Here is a 23,561-nt window from a genome sequence, read left to right on the forward strand (position 1 = left end):
TGAGATGACTCGATGTCACAATATATTATGTCTTCATGTGAGTTCTGATAGTCTGTTGTGAAGCCATCTTCAGTGTCCATGTCTCTGTGGGGTTCTCCCCAAAGAGTGATTTATTGTATGACTATGTGAAAAGACTCTAAGGATTTCAACAGCCAGGAGAAAATTTCATGTTAATTTCTCAGTTGAGGAGTTTAGAGGCTTGTGGTTAGTGTATAAATTCAGATCCCCACACTCAGTATTCACTTTCTCAGATTTTCTTCCTCCAGTTAAGAGTCCTCACCAGATGAATTGGCCTTGAGAGTCGTATTTGTCTATTTCCCCTTTACTTGTCAAAGGAAGCCCTTGAAGATTCAAAATTTAGGCAGGGTTTTCATTTACGTCTCTAGTAGATATTGCATAAGGCTATACGTTTTCTACTAAATGCCTTTAAACCTTTCTCGAAACCCAGGCCCTCAGTCCAGGCTCAGTAACACATGAGATGATGCATACAATGACAACTAGGTAGAATAGAGGTTCCATCACATATTTTGAGCTCAGTTATGTGTTTAAATTGCTTTCAAATTGAATTTTATCCAGAATTTTCATACATTTGAAATGAGAGGTGAGGGAATCAATCAGTCTGCCATCTTCCTGGAAATTGAATCTAGCTTAACATACTCTATTTACTAAACGACCATTAAGCTGATTGTCTTACATAAACTAAAGACCAGAAAAAAATTATTATAGAAATGGCAATAACTATTATGATCATAATAGTCTAGAGAAACATAGAATCTTGATTGATCTATTTTTTCTTAACTCATGTGATGTTAATTAAAAATTTGCAGCTCAGAAGAGGAAAATTTTATAAGCAGCGACCTCCTGGTCCACTTCCCTTAGCAACCATTATTCATCTTTTATACTCACAACTCTGTTTACTAAAGAGTACTCTGTCTCTAAATACGAAAATTATTTATATTACCAATATTCCCAAGGATATTGCATTGGCAGCTGACTATCTTTGCTGCGATTTAAAGGCAAAGAAAAACATCTATGTAGCAATTATGCAAAAAGTATGTTTCCTCTTTTAGTCTCATCATTAAATGGTTATCATTATGTGATAAGAAGCAAATGTACAAAAAAATAGTGCTGAATCAAATCTAGGTTCAGACATAAGGTGACGGCAATCAGTTCTGTGATTACTTTTTTGTACATCTCTGCTTCATTTTAAGAAAATCCAAAACAACAAAACCATAATGATAAAGTGATGTTTTTTTTCCATTTTTCCCCCGAAGAACATTAGTTCTTCATAATCACTCAAACAGAATCCTATCTTAAAACTGAAATGAAATTCCCTTCTTTGTACTACAACTATCCAGATGTGAAAGTCTGCAGAATCTATTCCTCTCACAGAAATTCATAATCACATTTACATATCAAAAGCCCTGGAAGCTTCTAGACTAAGGAAACTTTGCTTAATCCAGTGTTTCTCAAACTTATTTGGACACTAGATTTTTTTTTCTTTCCTTTGAATAACTCCCACCATATCTTGGGAAGCACTGAGTTCAAGTTAGGTGTCTTCCAATTCGCTCATGCACCCCTGGCCAATTTCCTTGACTTTATTTAAATTATGTTTCCTTTCTGTAAAATGACAATTAAAATAATACTTACTTGAGAGAGTTATTGGGGGTAGTGAACAAGATATATGTGAACATATTTTGTAACTAGAAAGTTCCATTCAAATTCAAACAATTTTTAAAAATTAGTTGATGAATGTTTATACTGTAAATATTCCCATTTTACAAAGTATTCACTTTAGGACTAACTTGTATGACACATTTCTTGAAACATTTAAATAAATATACTGACAAATTTCTATCAGCTTTTCAAGAAGTTGTGTATTTTGGCAATGTGTGCTTTTAAGTTTAAATTCCTTACTACAATTTCCTCTGATGTAGTAAAAGCTATCCTTTGCAATACATTGTTATCCTCAACCTAATATTCAGTCTTTACCTCCTCAGTGTTAAGTTTCGAGAACTTTGTCTTTTCTCAGTATATGCACTTCCAGAAGTAACTGTACTAAAATTTGCTGTTCTGAACAGTTATCTTACACTCACAGTTGGCATGTATAATTACCATGAGTATATAATATTTTTACAATAGAAAAAAAAACCTATTAAGTATTGCCTGTCTAAATTCTACAAAGTTCTAATTGTTCTGTAGCCTGCCAGGCTCCTCTGTCCATGGAATTCTCCAGGCAAGATTATTGGCTTCTCCAGGGAATATTCCTTCGGGATCCAGGGATGATCGAACCCAGGTCTCCTGCATTCATTGCAGGTAGACTTTACCATCTGAGCAACCAGGGAAGCCGCTAATTTCAGCTTGTAAATGAAAGGATGGCTAAGTTTTAGTATCTATATAAAAGTCTACTTGAAAAACATTCCATAAAGAGACAGTATGTACAAAGGTCCTGAGATATAAATGATGCTGTGTGCTTAAGTAAAGAGGAGAAACTTTAAAGCCTCTGTATTAGGAGAATGCCAAAAGGGAGATAAAGTTGGAGTAATAGAAATGGTAGACAGAGACCAAGCTATGCAGAAGCTCATAAAATTTCATTAGAAGTTTAATAAGCAGCAGAGGCTTGACAGAATCCCACATATACTTTTAGGAATTCTCTGATTTCACCAAGGGGACTATAATGTAGGTAGGTAAACATGGGAAATAAGGACTAGCGGCCGTTGAAGTAATTGAGATGAGAGAGAATACAGTGTTGTCAAGGGTTCCTACAATAAAGGTGCTGAGGAGTGGTCCAATTAAAGATGTTATTTTCAGGTAGAGCCAACAGAATTTGAAGTGAATTCCATGGATAATATAAAAGTAAGGAGGAATCATGGATGATATTTAGGTTTTGGACCTAAGTGAAAGGGCAGTTTACTAACAGCTGCAGAGTTTGGAAGGAGCCATTTATATATAAGCGAAAATTAATTATTCTTGACTTGGCTATTTTATGTGTGAAATACCTGTTAGGGTTCTAAAATAAAAGCTGAATAAGAAGTTGTCAGAGGTAAATCGTTTTTTTTTTTTTTTTTTTGGTAATTATTTTTTATTGGAGGCAAATTATTTTACAATATTATATTGGTTGGTTTTGCCATACATTGATATGAATTTGCCCCGGGTTTACATAAGTTCCCCCTCCTGATAAATTGTTGAATATCAGTATTATTTACTTAGTCTTTGAAGCCATAGGATATCCAGAGCAAATGGGGGTTGTCATATTTAGAAAAGGGACATTTCTTTTCCTTCTTCCAATAAGATGTATTTTTATATTCTATATTTTCTAAAAATTTTTCTCCTCTTCCTGAGACAGGTCATGCAAATATGCCTATTCCAAAGGTTTAACACATTTTTTTCCCCTATAAACATGATAGCTGGCAATAATTCATATTGAACACAGTAGGCACAAACCTTATATTTGCTGCTACCATCTAGAAATAACCTTTTATTTATTGTATTTTCCTTATTGTGAGATCAAATCACTTTTATATTCTCATAGAACTCTATGTTTTCCTTTGCAGCAATTGCCACAATTTTAGTGGCTAATTACAAGATTTAAGTTTGTTTTTTATACATATAAACTAATGTTATATACCTTTATATAGCTTGCTCCTTCTCTGTGGCTCTATTTTCTGTTTTACACTAGCCTGTTGTTTAGTAATTTTTTCAGTGAGAATCTATAGGTTATAAACTTAGTGTTCGTTTATCTGAAAATATAGTGTTTGTATATATGAAAATAGTTTGTCTTCATTCTTGAATCACTGATTACAGGATTCTTTTGCACATTCACCTTGAACATTGACAGTATTATCCCAGTGTCTTCTAACATCTATTATTGAGGACAAGTTGGCCAGCCTATGGAGCTTTCTGCTTTTGGTCCTTAGTAGCTTTTATGGTGACCTTCCTGATCATTGATGTTCTGGGTTTCACTCAGACTTTGCTGGTTGTGAACTTGTTTTTATTTATTACAAACTGGTTGAGATTCATTCAGTTTGAGGACTCATGCAAACTGAGCTTTATTCAATTTGAGGTCTCATGTAAATTGAGATTTATTCAATCTTGTTAAATGTCAGTCATTTATATAAAATAATGTCTCTTCCCCTGGCTCTCCACTTTATCAATCTGGAACTCTTTTCAGGCATATGTTTGAGTTTTTTATTCTATCCTCTCCATCTTCTGGTATTTTCAGCAAAGCAAAAATTTCCTCAGCATCTTTCAATTAATATATTCCTTTTCTTTTATAATGAATCCACCATTTAAAAAGTTGAGTTATTATTTCAATAATTACATGTCAATTTCTAGATTCTATGTTATCAGTTTCCTATTCACTTTTCAAAATGGCTTGTTATTATTATAAGAATTCCATTCCATCTTTATTTTCTAAATCTTTTTGAACATTAAAATACATTTTCATGTCTTTTACTGTCTTCTTATCTCTAATTTCTTCAGGTGTGCATACTCCTTTTAATTTTGGCATGTGAACATCACTTACAGAAAGCATTTTTTCATATCCATTTTAATTTTAACCTGTGAGTTTATTTTGCTAAGGAGTTTCACATAAGGGTTGTTGCATATCCTCATTGTGGAATTTTATGGTTGGATTTTCTTGGGATCTCTGAGGTTAACTGTCAAATATTAAAATTAACCTTGATAAAATTATGCATAGTTTTCTATTAGATTTTAAATGCCTTTATGTTTTTTCTTCCTCTTTCTTTACCTTTCTATAGAAAATAATTTAGCTAATGCTCTATTGCCAAGTTTATGGAAAATTATGCCTTCACTGGCAGAATCACCAGCTTTGCATGAAATTTCCCACAAATACTATGTAACTCTAGACAAAACTACTTGCCAAGAACTAGGAAATCTAATTTTTAATTTACACTGAACAAAATAGATCTATCTCTTGTTAATAACATTTTAAACCTATGGGACCTACTCATCCCAATCCTCTTAATGATTCACAAACATACTATACATTTTAAAATGTGTCTCATTCCTTTTGCATTTATCTCTGCCCTAATTTTTACAATTTCTTTCCTTCTACTGACCCTGGGGTTCTTCATTTCTTCCTTTTCTAGTTGCTTTAGATGTAGAGTTAGGTTATTTAGTTGACTTTTTTCTTGTTTCTTGATGTGTGCCTGTATTGCTATGAACTTCCCCCTTAGCACTGCTTTTACAGTGTCCCAGAGGTTTTGGGTTGTTGTGTTTTCATTTTCATTCGTTTCTATGCATATTTTGATTTCTCTTTTGATTTCTTCTATGATTTGTTCATTATTCAGCAGCGTGTTGTTCAGCCTCCATATGTTGGCATTTTTAATAGTTTTTCTCTTGTAATTGAGATCTAATCTTACTGCATTGTGGTCAGAAAAGATGCATGGAATGATTTCAACTTTTTTTGAATTTACCAAGGCTAGATTTATGGCCCAGGATGTGATCTATCCTGGAAAAGGTTCCGTGTGCGCTTGAGAAAAAGGTAAAATTCATTGTTTTGGGGTGAAATGTCCTATAGATATCTATTAGGTCTAACTGGTCTATTGTATCATTTAAAGTTTGTGTTTCCTTGTTAATTTTCTGTTTAGTTGATCTATCCATAGATGTAAGTGGGGTATTAAAACCTCCCACTATTATTGCATTATTGTTAATTTCCCCTTTCATACTTGTTAGTAATTGTCTTACATATTGCGGTGCTCCTATGTTGGGTGCATAAATATTTATAATTGTTATATCTTCATCTTGGATTGATCCTCATTCCAATGTTAACATATACAGGAAGAAGAAGAAGAAAAAAAAATATTGATTCACTTAACCTCAGTTAACCTCCATAATGTAGCAGGTATTTTACAAATACTACCATATTTCATTATCACAAACATCCTCATCCCCATGGTAGAAATGCAAGAAACCAAGCTGGAAGAGACTGGTGATCATACAGCCAGCCGATGGAATCAATGGGATTCACAGGGCCATTCACCCCAGGGAGTGGTCTATTTTACTAGACCACTGTTGTTATAAAATATCTTACAGAAAACATTCCTCATGTTCAGTTTACAGTCGTTGTTTGGTCTTCAGTGAACAGCCAGGTCTGTAAGTCAACAGGAACCATATTAGAAATGCTGTGTAATCCTAACTAGGGCAGGAGCTTCAACATGCTCAGTACCTGGAGAGAATCTTACTCACTTTCTCTGTCTGTTTTCCCTTCTTTATGGTCTCCAGGATTATCCTAAGGAATATCATTTGTAGATACTCTCTTCTTGGCTTTGGTCTGCACTCTTGCCTGGCCCGGGGCTGCCTCATGGCTCCCTGAGACCCAAGTACCAGGGATTTTCTGAGCTTTACTATGGTCATATGGTAACTCTGACCTGGACCTAGTCCCTGAAGTACCTAATTTTACACTGCTTAGTTTATTTCTGAGTCTTTATCCCTGAAATGAATACAATTAATTTCTCATTTTAAATTCAGTTCTCAAATATCAAGCACTTCATAGTACTGCCTAAAATCTTGAATTGCTACTTCTAAGATATGAAAGACTAACTGAAAATCCATAAAAATCTCGAATTCATACAGAGAAATAATGGAAAGGGACATTTGAGAAGACAAAATAATGATAGAAATAGAAAAGGGAAATGCAAGGGGAGCAAAGAAATTTGGAAGCTCTGACTACTTGTGCTACATCAGGGCCATGGTAAGATTATCCCAAACGTAACTCTTAAGTTAAGATGTTTGCTTGTGGCTGTCTCAAACGTCCTCACTATAGACTAATTGGGAAAGATGACTCTAAACCAGTGGATATGTGAAATAAGTTTTTTTTAACATGTATTAGTAATCAGTGGACTATATACATCTTTGATCTATCAATCTATCAAATTTCATATCTAATAAAAATCCAAGGCTAAATATAATTGTAATATTAAATTGATTATTCTTCATGTATATTGTTCTTAGTTGTTTTATCATGAAAAATTAAGTTAACATACAAATTTTTCCCCAAGCCATGCATCATCTGTATTTTGAGATCTTTCAGATATAAAAATCAAGAAGAAATGGTTTCTGAAGAAAATATATTTTATGATAATTTATTTCAAAAGTTTTATACTGGTTCACTTATCCTTATTTTACTTCAGCAATCTTTATTACGTTTTACAAATATTTGTTGAGAGCCTATTATGTGCAGGTACACAATGGTATTTTAAGTGAGTAGTTTACGGAGATTTTTGATCCTGTGTCTATTTAACTATAAAGTGTTCATAACTTACATTGACAAAGTTGTAAAAAAAAATTAACCCTGCCAAATAGGTTGTGTCAAGACATGGGGGAAATGGAATTGGAGAAAATAGTGAGTAGTAAGATAATTCAAAGCAAAGGACTTAAATGATTTATTAAATGGAGGCAAAAATATTTTACTTAAATTTTCTTTATGGTTGCCTTAATCTTTCAATTCATTTTGCATCCACTAGCACAAGCTTTCTGTTAGTGTAAGCTTGAGTGATTTATGACATATTACATTCATAATATCTAATACAAAAGATAATATGCTAAAACTTTCAATCAGCTAGAATTGGACTTCAAATGCAATATATTACAGTTTAAACATACCTCATTTACTACTTCCAATTTCTCAGAATATTCAGCTGCTATTAAATATTAAAGTACTTGGAGTTCTCAGAAAACACTGTATGAAAGGATTTTCTAATGCATTTAAAAGAAGTAATGATAATATGGAGTATTTTTCACTGAGTTAATAAGCAACATTAACAAAATTATATGCTTAGAAAACAGTTATGTTAATTGTCTAATACATATTCAATCATTTAGCCCACATTAAATGGAATCAACAATATCACAGAAGAAATACCCAAGTAAGTCTCATCTAGGAGTTGAAACAAATAAAACTGTCATCAGCTAGGTCAAAGAGGGTTGAATATCTATCGGTTTCATGTAAGTTAACCTAACATAATTATAAAGCCTCATTTTGCAGACATTCACACCCTGGTTTTGTGAGGAGCACTGTATTTGCATAATAACAGAGTGGTGATTATTTCACTTCACTTTACAATCTCTCAGAATAGGAACAAAAATGTATCTGCTAGAAAATCCCTATGGTTTATACTCTAGTTCTAAAAAGACCAAGCTTATGATTGTGACTTGTATTTTTAAAGACAGAATCATAAAATTTCTACATAGTTGTTTGAAAGAGAACAGTGGTTTCTTCACCTCTTGGCCTATGATATTTCAGTAGTAACAATATTTTATATTTTTCAACCTGCTATCAATTATTAATGATCTCACTAGGCATACAATCATTCTATAAACTTAACCCATCAAGTAGATAAGCCAGGTATGAGGACTAAACTATAATGTTTAAGTCAATGAGATAAGAAGTCCTTGACAAGTTGATATAAGTTCTTTCACAAAAGATTTATTATTTACTATGTATACATTAAGAAAGTAAAATTAGCATGGGATGGTCTCAGGAAAGCAATACATATTTTTGGATTAGATGCTGAAATAAAGTAAATGTATGGTAAATTGACAAATTCACACTGCCAATGTTATGAAAAAATGATGTGGCAAAAGAAATTAAGATGTATTTCTCATTTTTGATGAGGGCACTATTTCCGATGCTCTATTAATAGATTACGATTGCGTTTTTAATCTGAAAAACTAACCACTAGAGTTAGGGAAGCCCAAAGGTAGGAGAAACTACCCACTTTCAGATTGCAGATTAGAACTTTGAAATTGCACCCAGATTTTTTTTTTTTCTTTTGGTTAGTAGGCCTCTGTTACTAGAGTAGTAGTTGCAAACACATATAGGTTTGCCAGTAACAACTCACAATTTGTGCAAAGTTGAGTCTTCGAAACTGAGCAAATTTGCTCTCAATTTCCCGCCAGCGCTTGCTGAGCTGGATCTGAGTTGGCTCCACTGCCATTGCTGCCCCATCCTCAGACAAGCCCTCAGCTTGCCTATGCACTGCATTCAGCTCCTCTTTCTTCTTCTGCAACTCACGATCAATTTCCTATTGAGCAAAACCAATACAGGGCCCAGGGCAGTTAGCTAACCACATGAATCAACCTATCCCAGCACATACCTGTCCCAGAAATTTCAAAGGTTGTTGTCATTTTATTTTCACTTTTCATAATTTACAAGTATGGAAGCCAATACTGTCATCTTTACCCAAGGATCCAAATATTATTTCAGTTATTCTTTGAATGCTCAGTTTCAGATATTCTAATTGAGAAAATATTGAAATTGATCTAACAGATTTCTTTCTTGTCAATTCCTCTAGTGTTTTTGGGGTTGACCCAAATTGAAGTGATTACTCATTATTAATAGGGACCATCCAGATAGAATATAATTTAGTGGGTAACTGAATAAGTAATTTATTTCCTTTTTAAAGTTTTGAGGAACTCAACAGAGAATGAAGCAAAATAAAAAGTGCAAAATAACAGAAAAAAACATCTTCAGACAATATGCAACAGATAAATCTATAGAGATTTGACACTGATGTGAGAAGATGCTCTGATGAAATGAATGTGCTAACATGAGATAGAAGTCGTCCATATACCGATAAGTCATTTGTTCATCTGGAACAAAGATACACAGAGTCAATTACAATTTTACCAGAAAACATATAACATTTCTTAATTCATTTCACAATGTCTAAGAATAAAACATTTTATTCATTCAACATTATGTCAATTGAAAAACAATACAATACATTTACTAAAACAAAACAAAATACAGAGAAACACCTCAAATTGGAGAGAGCACTAATAGAAGAAACAGCAACATCAACATTTGAAACATGATCCATACAGGTTAAGTTCAATAAATTAAAATGCAGCAACAAATCTGAGATTGACATTCTAAAACAACATTACCTTTATTTTCCTTTCATCTCTGGGTTCAGGTAGGCTGGCTAATTTTTTTTCAATGTCATCCAAGCATTTCAGGAGATCATCAGCCTGCCTCTTGTACTGATACCACTGGTGAGAAATTTCTAGAGCCTTTTTTCTTCTTTGAGACCTCAAATCCTGTTCATGGTGCAGATATTATTAAAATATCAATATATAAGCATATTATACTTCTGGCTGTAGTCATTTAAAAACAATTTGGTTCCCTCACCTTCTTGTTCAGGTTCAGTTAAATTCACATTTAAATGCTACCCATACAAGTAGATTATTATTAAATTATGTATTCACGACAGGACCCATGTACATGAAGCTAAGAAAACTGAACAATCCACTTTCAGTAATTTTTCTTAGTATGCTCAAACTTATTTAGAAATCTTTTCATATTTAATTAACTCTTGGAGAAGGCAATGGAAACCCACTCCAGTACTCTTGCCTAGAAAATCCCATGGATGGAGGAGCCTGGTAGGCTGCAGTCCATGGGGTCGCGAAGAGTCGGACACGACTGAGCGACTTCACTTTCACTTTTCACTTTCACACATTGGAGAAGGAAATGGCAACCCACCCCAATGTTCTTGCCTGGAGAATCCGAGGGACGGTGGAGCCTGGTGGGCTGCCGTCTATGGGGTCGCACAGAGTCAGACACGACTGAAGTGACTTAGCAGCAGTAACTCTTAATGAGTCAAATAAATTACTGTGTAGAGTTTGTGAAATTGTTCAATATGTGAACTCAGTTGAGGTAACTACATACTTGTACAAACTTACTGAGTTTGCATTTGAATTTTAAAATAGGTAAAAATTCTAAAATTTCTATCTTCAGCACTAGGTTCAAAATTTTAAGTTTATATAGTCAAGCAATTCACATTCATAATTTTAGAAATATCGGCAAAAATGTTTCATAGGACATGAATATTTTGTGATTAGAAACATAAAGTGTTCTTAGTTGTCACAGAAATTGCTTCAAGCTATACATGTTCAAGTGTGAAAAGTGTATGCCTGTGAGTATGCATGAAAATGAGAATTTAAATATCATAAATATTATTTTCCTTTTAAGACTTGCATGGTAAACTTTCTCATTGGCATCAAATCCAAATGCAAAATGATAAAATTTAGAAAAGGAAAAGTGCATGGTTTTCAATCAACCTGATGAGATAAATAAGGGTGACTATTTTAATGAATCACAAAAGGGGAAATTTTTTCATCTCACTCCTTACAAGACCATCCAATGTCTTCCCTGATCAACAGAATTTGTTGTAATGCTATTTTATGAGGGAATATATTATACATGTTTTATAAGGGAACATAAGAGCTCAGAATACAGTTTCCATTTCTTCAGAGTAGTAGCAATTAGGGTTTCATGTATAGATATAACTAGAGCAAAAGAAAAGAGTGAATATCAAAAAACTGCTGAAATATTCATTCCATTGGAAAGTTTCACCTTCTTTGAAATATTTCATAAGGACTAGACTTGAACACTTGGCAGATTAACAACTACTGAATTTAGTAGATTGGTGTGGCAAGTGTTGATTTTCATTAATTGCTTTTGACATATATTTGAGAAAAACGATTTTGATTTCATTCTGCATTTTGTTTAAAATTGGGGATGTAAAATTTTCTACAGTTTACATTTTCAGTTGAATTTCTAAACCTCCTGTGGAGGTAATAAATGCCTGGGATGAGCCAGATGGAATGCTGCTTTTTTCAAAGGTACCAAGATAAAGCCACGTGAAAGAGAGTTTAGCCATGCCTTACTGGTGACGCAACTCACATCTTTGCCAAGAGAAAGGGCTTGTGGTCACCTAATCTGAAATTCCTTTTATTTCCTAAGCACAAGGTGACGTGTAATGTATAAAGATATTAAAAGACATTACAGAGATTTCTTTACAGGTATGCCAGATAACCATTAAACACTGCTGTTCAGTAGGACACATATCATCATATGACCAGTGTAGATGTTTCTAAAAGCTTGGTCACAGTTGGAAGCATGTGAATTACACAGCTTTCTGATTTTCTGAGCACATTATGGCTTGCTCTTGTACTCCCTCAGGGAAGAGGCCTTTTCTATTTCCTATATTTATCAGCAGTTACCTTCAGAACACCTGCTGGCCAATTAGACTTTCCTTGTGGATTCCTTGCAGGCACAATATTGTGTAATTACATTCTCAGCAGTGTTTATTTGGTTGTCTGACTATATGGGAAAAGGTTTTATACTCCTATTTGCATATAGAAAGCAGAGTCTATTCACCTACAAGGTGGATCCACCTACATAGCTACACAGCTCTAAAAGAGTGATTTACAATGAAAAGCTCAGCAATTAACAGTATTAGAAAATCAGCCATGCATGCAAATAGTGAATATTGAAAAGCACATTAAAAAATAAAAGGTTATTTCACAGACTCTTTCACATGTCCTGTCTCTTCTCAAGAACTTTCTAGATATACTTATATAAACACCAATATTCTATTCTGTCTTTCCTGTGTAATTCCAGATGAGACACATGGGTACCTGAAGCTCTATACTAATGCTGGTTAAAATGAGAGCACCGGTTCCTTCTCATGGGCATTAAGATTATTTTAAAGGACTCCTATATAAATGAAATTCGACTTCTAAATGTTTAGTTAGTTGCAAAGAGTAACTCTCTTAAAGGCAAAATGAAGTTAACTGAAAAAAAAATGAACTATTAAACAAATATTAGGTTACCACAAAAAGGTGAACCTACTCTGAATTAAATCAAGAAAATATCAAGAGCAGAAAGCCTCAAAAATATACAGATTGGTTATGCTGAGAGTTAAGCAGGTTTTTCAAGACACATGTCAAAATAACTTACAAAATAGATTGTTTTACAAAATTAAATATATGAACATTATGAATGATGCATTTAATATCTTTTGATTACTACTCAGAAAAATGTGTCTAAGTAAATACCTTGAAATTTGTAAGCAACACATCTTCCAAAATCAAAGACAGCACTCAAAATTATTAAAGCACAGACACTGAACAGAAAAAAATATGTATTTCTGGTGACTAAGATTCTTAAGCAAATTTTATTTATGAACAATAGATTTTACCCTGTACATGAAAAAAAACACAGGCAAGGTATATTATAATTTTAGCTCTAATACCTTGAGAGCATTATGTTTTGTCTGTAACAGCTGCTGTTTTATCTTTATTTCCTCTCGCTTTCTCTCATCTGTGATTCTTTGTTGTAAGTTGTCTCCTCTTTGCAACAATTCTTTTACAGTACCCTCATTGTCTTCACTCTGATTAAAAACAACAAGTACAGTCTTCATTTTGGTTTATAAAAAGCTGTACATCTTTAACAGAGATAATAAAACATGTTATTAAAACACACACAAAAAATCCAATTTAAAACTTTCAGGGAATGCTATCCTAAGATACTGCACTCAGAGTTTCTTTTTTAATATGCTATAATTTAACTTTTAAAAGAAGTTTTCTCCTTTCTATTTCAAAAGGACACATGTGATTAGAGTTGTATGTAGAAAGATGGGGGAGCAATTTACTACATAATTTCAGACAAGTGAATTGTTATGAAAACATTCTTTGGGCTTTGATTTTTAGTGCATTTTTAGAAATAAAAAAAAAACTTTTGAGAAGAAAACAAAACTTGTGTTATATATAATGTTAACTATTTCACAGAGGAATATAGAATGTGCCTCTGTGAATGTGAGACTATAAAATTTTAAATTTTAACACACACTCCTAAGTGAGAATACATTGTTTTAAGTGTACACTTATTTCTATATAATAAGTTCTGTTTTATGTAAACTAGCTTCCCTGGTGGCTCAGATGGTAAAGCGTCTGTCTGCAATGTGGGAGACCTGGGTTCGATCCCTGAGTCAGGAAGATCCCTGGGGAAGGACATGGCAATCCGCTCCAGTACTCTTGCCTAAAAAATCCCATGGATGTAGAAGCCTGGTAGGCTACAGTCCATGGGGTCGCAAAGAGTAGGATACAACTGAGCAGTTTTTCTTTCTTTTTTTTTTTATATAAACTAAATGACCAAATCTAGAACAAATATTAGAGTTTTAGGAAAAAACGTGCTCAACTGCTGTAAATATTGCAGATAATTTCTAAAAATGTCACATATGCATGTTATTTTTAAATAAATACAATTAAGTAAATATTACATATGGATTAGAAAAATGACTTTAAATATTTTAATATGCAGTTTGGCCTTTAGACTCTAAGAAAATTATTTTTATTTTGAAATAAAATTATTTAAACAGTGTTTGTCCAATAGAGTAGCATATGTAACCATTGGATGTTTCACTTCTATTTCCTATCTTTATTTCAATGCAATATGTAATTACTTTCTATCAAGGAGGTTTGCTTTTTAATAGTACCCAAGATACTCTGATGAATTAAGAGAAGCAATTTTTAAATGTGACATGTCAGTGTTTATAATCATCCATGGTATTCAATGTTGCATACTTAAATCTCTAATGCACATGTCAACTTCTACACACAACTGAGAAACTATTCAATTTTTTTAAAGAAATGAGATTTTCATCTGAGATGTGCCAGTTACTTGTCTAATGAAATAATGTAACAGACATTTATGTTTATGGTCTTTGAAAAACCTTCCTTTTAAGAATATGTCATTAAAAATCTGAAACATTTCCTGGGGCTGAGGACAAAAATAATGAAGAAATAAAAACCCTACTGCACTTCTTTCCCCACACCAGCTGAAAGCTAGAGGACAGAGCTGGTGAACAGCCCAAGAGGTAAGAAGCATTCTTTTCCACCTTGGTGCCCTCTGGTTTCTTCTTTGACATGAATACAAGGTAGTTGTAATTCAATATCTTAAAAAGCTTTGTCTGGTCTTTCTTTCCATGAGCTGAGCTGGCAAGACCATCAAACCCATACATAGGGAGTACTGAATTAGGCAGCTCCAGGAAGTCAGAAATGATACCAACAAGAACTAAGATTGGTAAAAATGGTTCTCCTATTGCTTCATGTGCCTATTATTTACAAGTTATAATTTACCTTCTTTTATAATTTTCAAGCACTGTCTGAGAAGTCTCTAGCACTGATACACGTCTGAGAAATCTCTAGCATGACATATGTAAAGGTTAATAATGCCATATAGGTGATGGCTGTGGAGAAGGGAAAGGAAATTGTGAAGAGGAGTAAGGAGAAAAAATAAGTCAGTGAAAAGGAATGTGAGGCAGAAATATTCAAGCCAGAGAGAAATGTAAAAGACATGTTGAAATTAATCAGGGTATAAGAAGAAAGTTATGAGTCTGGGAATAGCCCACATGGTTATATTTCTTTTATCCCATGAAATAAGCAGCATGAATTTACACATATTTTAGATATATACTACTTGTTAAACTTTTTTTGTAAAACTACATTTTGTTAAGTTTTAATAAATAATGTTTATATCATGTATAATTGCCCCTTACCCAAAATAAATGTTACATTACCAAAAATAGGACTGAAGCAAAATATCAGCCATTTCTGATGGTTGTGCTTTATTATTATTATTATTATTAAGACTCTAATTTATTTTCTGATTTGACTTTTTTTCCTACCCATTACATTTTGTCCTTTGAGTATGGATGAAAGAAACATTGCTGGGTGATTTATTAGAATCTATAAGTACTCCTGTATGCCCATATCATAGTAATTTGGCATTCATAACAGTTCAATAACAATACTTTGCATTTGTAATAAATCATTAGAATCACAAAATGTACAAGGTATGCTCTGAGAATTTAGTTGGAGACTTGACTTATCTAATTTCCTTTGAAATATTTATTTATTCATTTCATTCCTAGTTCATTCACACTTTTATCACAACCAATTTACCATATCTTTATTGAAGTCTTCCTCTTTCAGATTCACCCCCTGCTGAATTTCAGCCTCCAGTGGTTCAAGCAATTTTTGTATATCTGAGTTAAACTGCTCCAATTCCTTCAAAGGAATGGAGGCCTAAAAAAAAAGATAGTGCTAATTTAAATCAAAATTACTTTTTATTAGAAATATAAGCCAAAAAATGCATTTGTTCAACCTCCTGTTGCTAAAATAATGACATGCACTATGTTTCCATATTATAGTTTATGAAAGTGTTGAAATACAACTGGGAAAGTACCTGAGGATGCAAATAAAGACAAACATTTAACATCATCAGAGCTGAACATACATGCAGGATAATGCAATATTCATCATTCTGATTTTTCAGCAAAAGTCAATTTCCATATACTTGGCTGGTCTAATTGTTAATATCCTAAAGTTGAATTTGATTTTATTTTAAATATTCTGATACAAATATCATTTGGGTAAATATCTCATCAGAAATCACCTCATTCATCTAATAACAGTAACAGCAGTTGGAAATGCAGAATTGTCTCCTTATCCTCAGAAAAAAATACATAGCAATCTGCTTAGATATTTTAAATGACATTTTTAACATGGCAGAGTTGACAGGCATGCTCCCATAAGACAATGTCATTAGCTTGTCTTAGGAATGCTTTATTTGGTAGCACACACACACACCAAAAAAAAAAAATAATAATAAAATAAATGAACTCTTAATATCTCAAATGAAAAGTCTGAATATATGTTTTCCAACTTTATAAACATCACATTTCCTTTGATTTTGAAATTCATAATTATCAGTCTCAAAAATCTTTTTAACCCCTTGTTTTTCTAAAGAAACCACTTGAGGACTGATAAATGAAAATATAGTGAAAATGAAATATATATTCAAAAGAATAGGCAAAAATTAAAGTTCAGTTAATAATATAAATGTTTATTCTATTCATCTGTACCTCTGTATTCAATTCCTTTGCATTAAAATACTAGAAAATATTTTATATCTGATAGCTTTGGAAAACTCACATGTGACAAATAAAAATCTTATTTTCTTTAGAGCTAAACATTTTCCACTTGAAAAAATAATTTAGGAATGACCCAGTGTCTTATGCCAGTATGGCATATTCATCAAGTTGGTCCCCCCTACCCCCACTCCTCCCCAACAGATTCCTAGGCTTAGTCTTACTCTTTATTACACAGTATCTCCTAGAGGACAACATGGGAATGAGTTCAAGGAAAAAAGAATATCTAAAGATATTTAGTTACTAATGAAAAAGTGAACCATTGAATGCTATTTACAAGAAAAAATTCTCACAGGAAACATGAATAAACACTTATCTTCTAGGTACTTGTACACATGCCAGAGAGGATTTATGGAGTCTTTCTAAAGTGCCTTATTTTCAATACTAGTTTTTAAATCCTAATAAATATCTGAAATATAATAATATGTTCTAGAATCAGTACAGATTGGAAGTATTACAAATAGGCACTTGAATGGTATTCCAATCTCTATTATTAACATACTTCTATACTTGAAAATCATATATTATATATTGTAAAGGTAAAGAATAATAGCCTTATTATAACTACACAGTATTAATTTGACGGTGTCTATGCAAGGAGATCCAACCAGTCCATTCTAAAGGAGATCGATCCTGGGTGTTCATTGGAAGGACTGATGCTAAAGCTGAAACTGCAATACTTTGGCCACCTCATGCGACGAGTTGACTCACTGGAAAAGACTCTGATGCTGGGAGGGATTGGGGGCAGGAGGAGATGGGGACGACAGAGAATGAGATGGCTGGATGGCATCACCGACTCGATGGACATGAGTTTGAGTGAACTCCAGGAGTTGGTGATGGACAGGGAGGCCTGGCGTGCTGTGATTCATGGGGTCACAAAGAGTCGGACACGACTGAGCGACTGAACTGAACTGAACTGACGTTATTGAGTTATTGTTCACATTTCCTAAGATTTAATAAGAGTAACTGCATTGTTTTATATATATATATGATTTTGTGAATATATGAAGATAAATTAAACCTAAAATAACTTTTTAAGTACTTGCATATCAAAATAACATGGGTCCATTTTCTATAATGGATAATCTGATTTAGTCCTACACGCACTTCCTCTCTAGTTCATCCTTTCTCCATATATTCATATATAGTAGTTTCAAAGGCTAAGAACTTGGGCATTCATAACTCACTACTCCTTCCCTAATAGTACTGTCTTCCAAAACTTAAATACAACTTTCATAATATCTGACATTCATCTTTAGCTGTGACTTCACTTTTCAATTCCAATCTAGACTCTTCCATAGCCAGCTGATTACTCACTTGAAGTTCAACATGTCTAGAAATGAGCTTATTATCTTGCTCAGAACTGCTCAGAACATTAACTTCCCTAGTTATGTAAATATAAGTCATTTTTTTCAGTCATCCAAGTCTAAAACATAAGTCATGCTATTTTCCAACACATCACTCTATTGTCTAATAAATACCAAATACTTGTCCATTCACTTACCATGAATTGCTTGCTTTCTTTTCTGAGATACCACCTCTCCTAGTTCTCACACAAGACCTATGGCAAAAATCTCCTTACAGATAGATGTACAATGCTTCCCACCTCACCAGTTCTATGCTGTGGGCTGTAATCAGGTCAATATGTTCCAAAACCACAGCTTTCATTATGTTGCTTCTCTGCTCAAGAAGTACAAGTCAAATAAAGTCCAAACTCCAGCATGATAGTCAAGGCTCCCCCTTAATCTTGTCCCAAGGACCTTTCTAACCTTTTTTAAATGTTCCATATCCACTCTTTCTTACAGGTCTATTGGTGAACTCCTAGTATCTCTCCCTCAAGGATTAGAATGTTTTTCACCTTCTGGTGAAGAGCCTAAAATTCCTGCAAGAGAATGGCTAGATTGGACTTGAGCTCCAACACTGAGCAGCTGAGGGATTTGGGGCAAGTTATTTCCTCTTTGAGCCTCTGTTTCTTTATGTGTAACATGAGGATAAGAAGAATAGCTACCTCATAGAGCTTTTATGAGGATCAAATATGTTAGAATGTTGTTTGGTATGTAACAAAGGCTCAATAGATATTGGCTCTTACTGTTTCCCCTCAAATTTGCACCCATCCATTGGCTCAAGTCAATATCTTCCTCTTTTGAAAACGTCCAGTTTATGAAGGATAAAATAAACACTTGTTGACAGGGCATTTTTAACAACTTATTTAACAAAATCATGGAATTCTAATGGTAAACATGGAAAAATTGTCACTCCAGTTTGGTAAAGTCATATTATTCTTAACAACAAAATTTAATCAATCTGCATCAATACTGTGGGGTCAAGGAGGATGACAAAGGGCTTTCCACCAGTTCTGCCCTGTGCAGTATTTTCATCAGGAATTATCTGGAGATCAACAAGTATGTAAAAAATACATGGTGAGAGGGATGAGCTCCACAAACATCCCATAAAGATGAGTAATCTGTCTGTCTTGTTCAACCTAGAGTCATTTCTGGTACATAGAAGGCACTCATAAATGAAAAACTAAGTGAATGCATGACTAATCATGGAATAGTGGAAGAAAAATTTGAAGGAGCTCTTGAATGACCTGGAATTTTAAATAACACAATTTCCATTGTATAAAATTGAAGAGACTGGAATAGCCAGCACTTCATGCGTGGATATATACTAATTGCTGGCCAAATGCTAGCAGCAACATGATAGCACTCGGTACAAAAATAATATAGGTAGATACAAATAGATTTTCAGAAACACTAGTACTTAGTTATGAATTATTCAAGCAAGATAATGTAAACTTAGATTTCATTAGTAGTATGTGTAGTATCTAAATTTCCTGATCAAAGACTACCGTGGATTTGTTTCTTAAAAAAATCTATTACGTGGATTAGAGATTTTAATTATTCTGTGTGGTTCCAAAGTGAACAACTAGAATCAATGGTAGAAATTACTTGGAGCCTGAATTTTAGTTTAAAATAAAAACAACTAATTAGTGCTGCATTTTTTTTTTTTGTCTTTTTAAAGCACTCATTTTAAAGTAGTGAGTGTCTCACTGCTTAAAGTATATAAATAGATGCAGGATACTGATGCATAGCTTCCCTGGTGGCTCAGCTGGTAAAGAATCTGCCTGCAATGCGGGAGACCTGGGTTCAATCCCTGGGTTGGGAAGATCACCTGGAGAAGGGAATGGCTACCCATTCCAGTGTTAGGTATATTAGAGTATATGTTAGAAATAAGATATTTTTCACATGAATAATTGCCTAAAATGTTATCTATTTACAGTAAATTCTCTCCTCTAAATTCAAAGATCTTTGTTTACAAGAGATATGCAGCCATATAGAAATATTACACAAGTCATATATTTAATTTTCAATGTTCTAGTTGCCATACTAAAAAGTGAAAAGCATCAGATGTATTTAGTATTTGCTGGATGGCATCACCGACTCTTTGGACATGAGTTTGAGTGAACTCCGGGAGTTGGTGATGGACAGGGAGGCCTGGCGTGCTGTGATTCATGGGGTTGCAAAGAGTCGGATATGACTGAGCGACTGAACTGAACTGAATATATCTAAAATACTATTTAACTTATAATCATTATAGAATTATTAATAAGGTATTTTACTTTTTTTTCATATGAAGAATTGAAAACCCACAGTATATTTTACACTTATAGCACAACTTAATTTGGAGTAGCCACATTTCAAATATTCAATAACCATATGTAGTCTGTGGCTACTTTATTGATGGTAGCCACAATAGCCACAGTACAGATCAACAGCAACTATTATGATTATGACATTGAGAAGAACCAAAAGTTCATTATTAGTATGAAATATCTCACAGAAGTAATGTTTTATTAACAGGAGTTAAAATGCTGATGTTTTATTTAGTAAATTTTAGTGGATTTGGATAATTTTTATAATGTCCATCTCATTTACCTGCATTCAGACATGTTTTGTATGGGGATTTTCAGGAAGCCCTAGAGATAGGAACATTTATGTGAATGGGTTTGAGAGGTTTTATTAGGAGTCTCTATTCCTCATGTGTAATCCTAGATTGTGTTGCAGTATGTATTTACATACTAGAATGTAATAGTATTTAACATTCAAAGGTTTATATTTTGTCTCCCCAGTAGATTTTTAACTCCTAAAGTTGCGAATACATCTTATATCATTGTGTATTTTCCATAGCAAAAAGGAACTCATTTTTTAAACATAAAATGTGCTTGCTTTATAAAGTACTAATTTTAGAACATCTAATAGATCAAATTATTCAGTAACTAATTTCATAACCAAAATGATCATACCTACTCAACTCAGTTATTTAAGCTATGCTATTGGCAGGATAAGACCAGCAATTTGACATCCATGTAATTAATATTTTTCAAGAAGTTGGGACAATTCAATTGCTTTTCCTTAAGAGTTCACTGATTCACCATTAGGTCATGACTTCTCTGACCAATAAAAGTTTTACATGTTATTCTTTGGTCTTTGTTGGCTTTGTAATCTGTAATTCTTGTGGAATTTTATAAAATAAATGAAGGGTAAGCAAACAATCATAATTTACTAGCTCATTGGTGAGTCATCAAAGTTTAAGTCAGATAAAGTATATAAGGCCTGCCTCTTTGATTCAGTATTATGACAAATTATTTGAGTAAATTGAAATCAATGGTAGATAAATCATCTTCTTTTAAGCATACATTAATTCTACTGACTTTACAGAAAGTATATGACCAAAGAAGAACTAGAATCACAATTAAATCATACTTCTGACAGTGCACACAAAATAAGCTTTAGAATACATAGAAAATAATAATAAAAAGTTATAATATCTCAGCAGAAAGTACAAACCAGGCATAGGTTTTGTACGATTTAATTTTTTACTTACCTTTTCATCTTAAGAGCTTTAGCATGACTGTGTAGTCATACAAAATACAAATAAAGTAAAACATACGGTAGTTTAATAATCAAACAGATAGATCAACGGACACAAAAGAAAGAAGAGACAGAGAAACTGAGAAAGACAACACTTTGTTTTCCTTGATTTTTAATGTGGCTTCAGAGTGCTTAACAGCTATTAATTGTGCTTTGCTATATGATTTAAGATTAATGAAATTTAAGGCTTTGTTAAAGTTTTAGCATTAATGGTGATTTATATAACAAGTTAACAAACAACAACAGACTGAAAAAAGCAAAATCAATTACAAATTGATTCATTGTAAATTGGAAGCATTCAAAATTACTCAGATACACTTTATCATTTTTAAAATGTAAGCTTTCTTTTGATTAAATATTATATCTAATATGCATAGGTACACTAACATAATAAAGACTGTGTTTACACAGAGAGCAAAGTAAACATTTGTTAATATGGACTATGTAATCTTAGTAATCATGATATATGACCACTACATTCAAATTACACTGAAACCTGAATTAAAAATGAATATTCCAAATGCTACAGATTGGTTTAAAATTGCTTCAAACCAGTCTCCTCTTTCCATCCTGCAGCTTAGAAAATTTATTAATCATTACAATATTGGTATAGATTTAAAATTAAATAAGAATAACTTATGGAACTCAAAATGAATAAAGTTTCAAGGATCAGTAACATCCTATGATACAGAAAAGACACAGTGCTGATATGATATAAAGAGTTATTTCAAATAAAAATATCTGGAGAAGAAAGAAAACTTACAAAGGGAAATAAGTGTACTGAAAGATCTATCTAAAACAAAGGTAATCAGGTAAAGTAGTTTGTAGATTTATTCATTGATTTATTTTAAATTCATAAGAGATATGTCCAAGGAACATAAGACATAATATTTTAAAGATAAAACAAACTGACTTGGATAACTGACATTTCATTGGCTGCATTCTTTAATATTAGATCAGATACTGGCTTATCTTTGATGCTGTGAGTATAAAAATGTGAAATTGTGGAAACTTCCCAAATTTGTAAAGCTAATTAAGAGACATTACATAGTATATCTGTTGGTTTTGAATTGATAAGATTAACGCCATGGTCACAACTTTCATAATTGGATATAAAATACACTAATTGATTAAGACATGTTGGTGGTCAATAATCATCACACTTTCTACTTTTTATTGAGAATACCTTGAAATACTTTTCTATCTCATGATTATATGAGTTTAATAATAGCAACTGAAATAGCAGAAGAAAGGACTTAACTCTAAAATATAGGGGGAGACTGATGAATTAAAAATATTACAGTTGGAAAACTTTCTTTTTCTTGTTTCTTTCTTCTTTTCTCCCTTCATTCTTTTATTCATCTCCCATTTCTGGTTTTTGTTTAATTATAATTATTTTTAATAGAAAGAAGTACCAAAATCATTGTTTTAAGGGAGACTAGACATTTTTATATTAAAGCATAATAGACCAACAAAAAATTATCTGATGATACAACTAGAGATAAGAAGCTATGCTGAAAGTCAGCATGTTGGAGTGGACAAAGCAATGAATTAGGATCTAACGTTTTCTAACCAGGCTATCTAACGGAGAAATAGGGCAACTCACTGGCTCTCTCACAACCTCCGATAAACATCTGAAAGTTCTGGTCCAAGGAATAATTCCTTTTACATTTGTTGACTGATTGGAGGAATCATTTGCCTTTTTAAAGTATCTCGATCAGAAATCACCAAATCGCTTTAATCATTTTAAATGTCATGCTAATAAGACCCAGTTAGTTCTAGCAAATGACCCTGCTCACCAAACTCAATTAACAACTACTTTGAA

General features: G+C 32.9%; 1 protein-coding gene across 6 annotated transcripts in view; it reads right to left on the minus strand.

Moving 5' to 3' along the window:
* The window catches only part of DMD (dystrophin), a 2,246,075-nt gene that overhangs the window by 1,311,573 nt on the left and 910,941 nt on the right, over positions 1–23,561 (minus strand). For all 6 annotated transcript variants that reach the window (XM_055393453.2, XM_055393450.2, XM_055393451.2 and 3 more), the window contains 4 exons: positions 15,775–15,897; positions 13,065–13,202; positions 9,913–10,065; positions 8,865–9,047 (listed from right to left, as the gene is read on the minus strand). In XM_055393453.2, coding sequence (XP_055249428.2) covers positions 8,865–9,047; positions 9,913–10,065; positions 13,065–13,202; positions 15,775–15,897 — 597 coding nt within the window. The remainder of the gene's footprint in view (positions 1–8,864; positions 9,048–9,912; positions 10,066–13,064; positions 13,203–15,774; positions 15,898–23,561) is intronic.

Source organism: Moschus berezovskii, chromosome X (assembly GCF_049115385.1).
Source record: "Moschus berezovskii isolate FMDL1 chromosome X, NW_MosBer_1.0, whole genome shotgun sequence".
In the NCBI taxonomy this organism is placed as follows: domain Eukaryota; kingdom Metazoa; phylum Chordata; class Mammalia; order Artiodactyla; family Moschidae; genus Moschus; species Moschus berezovskii.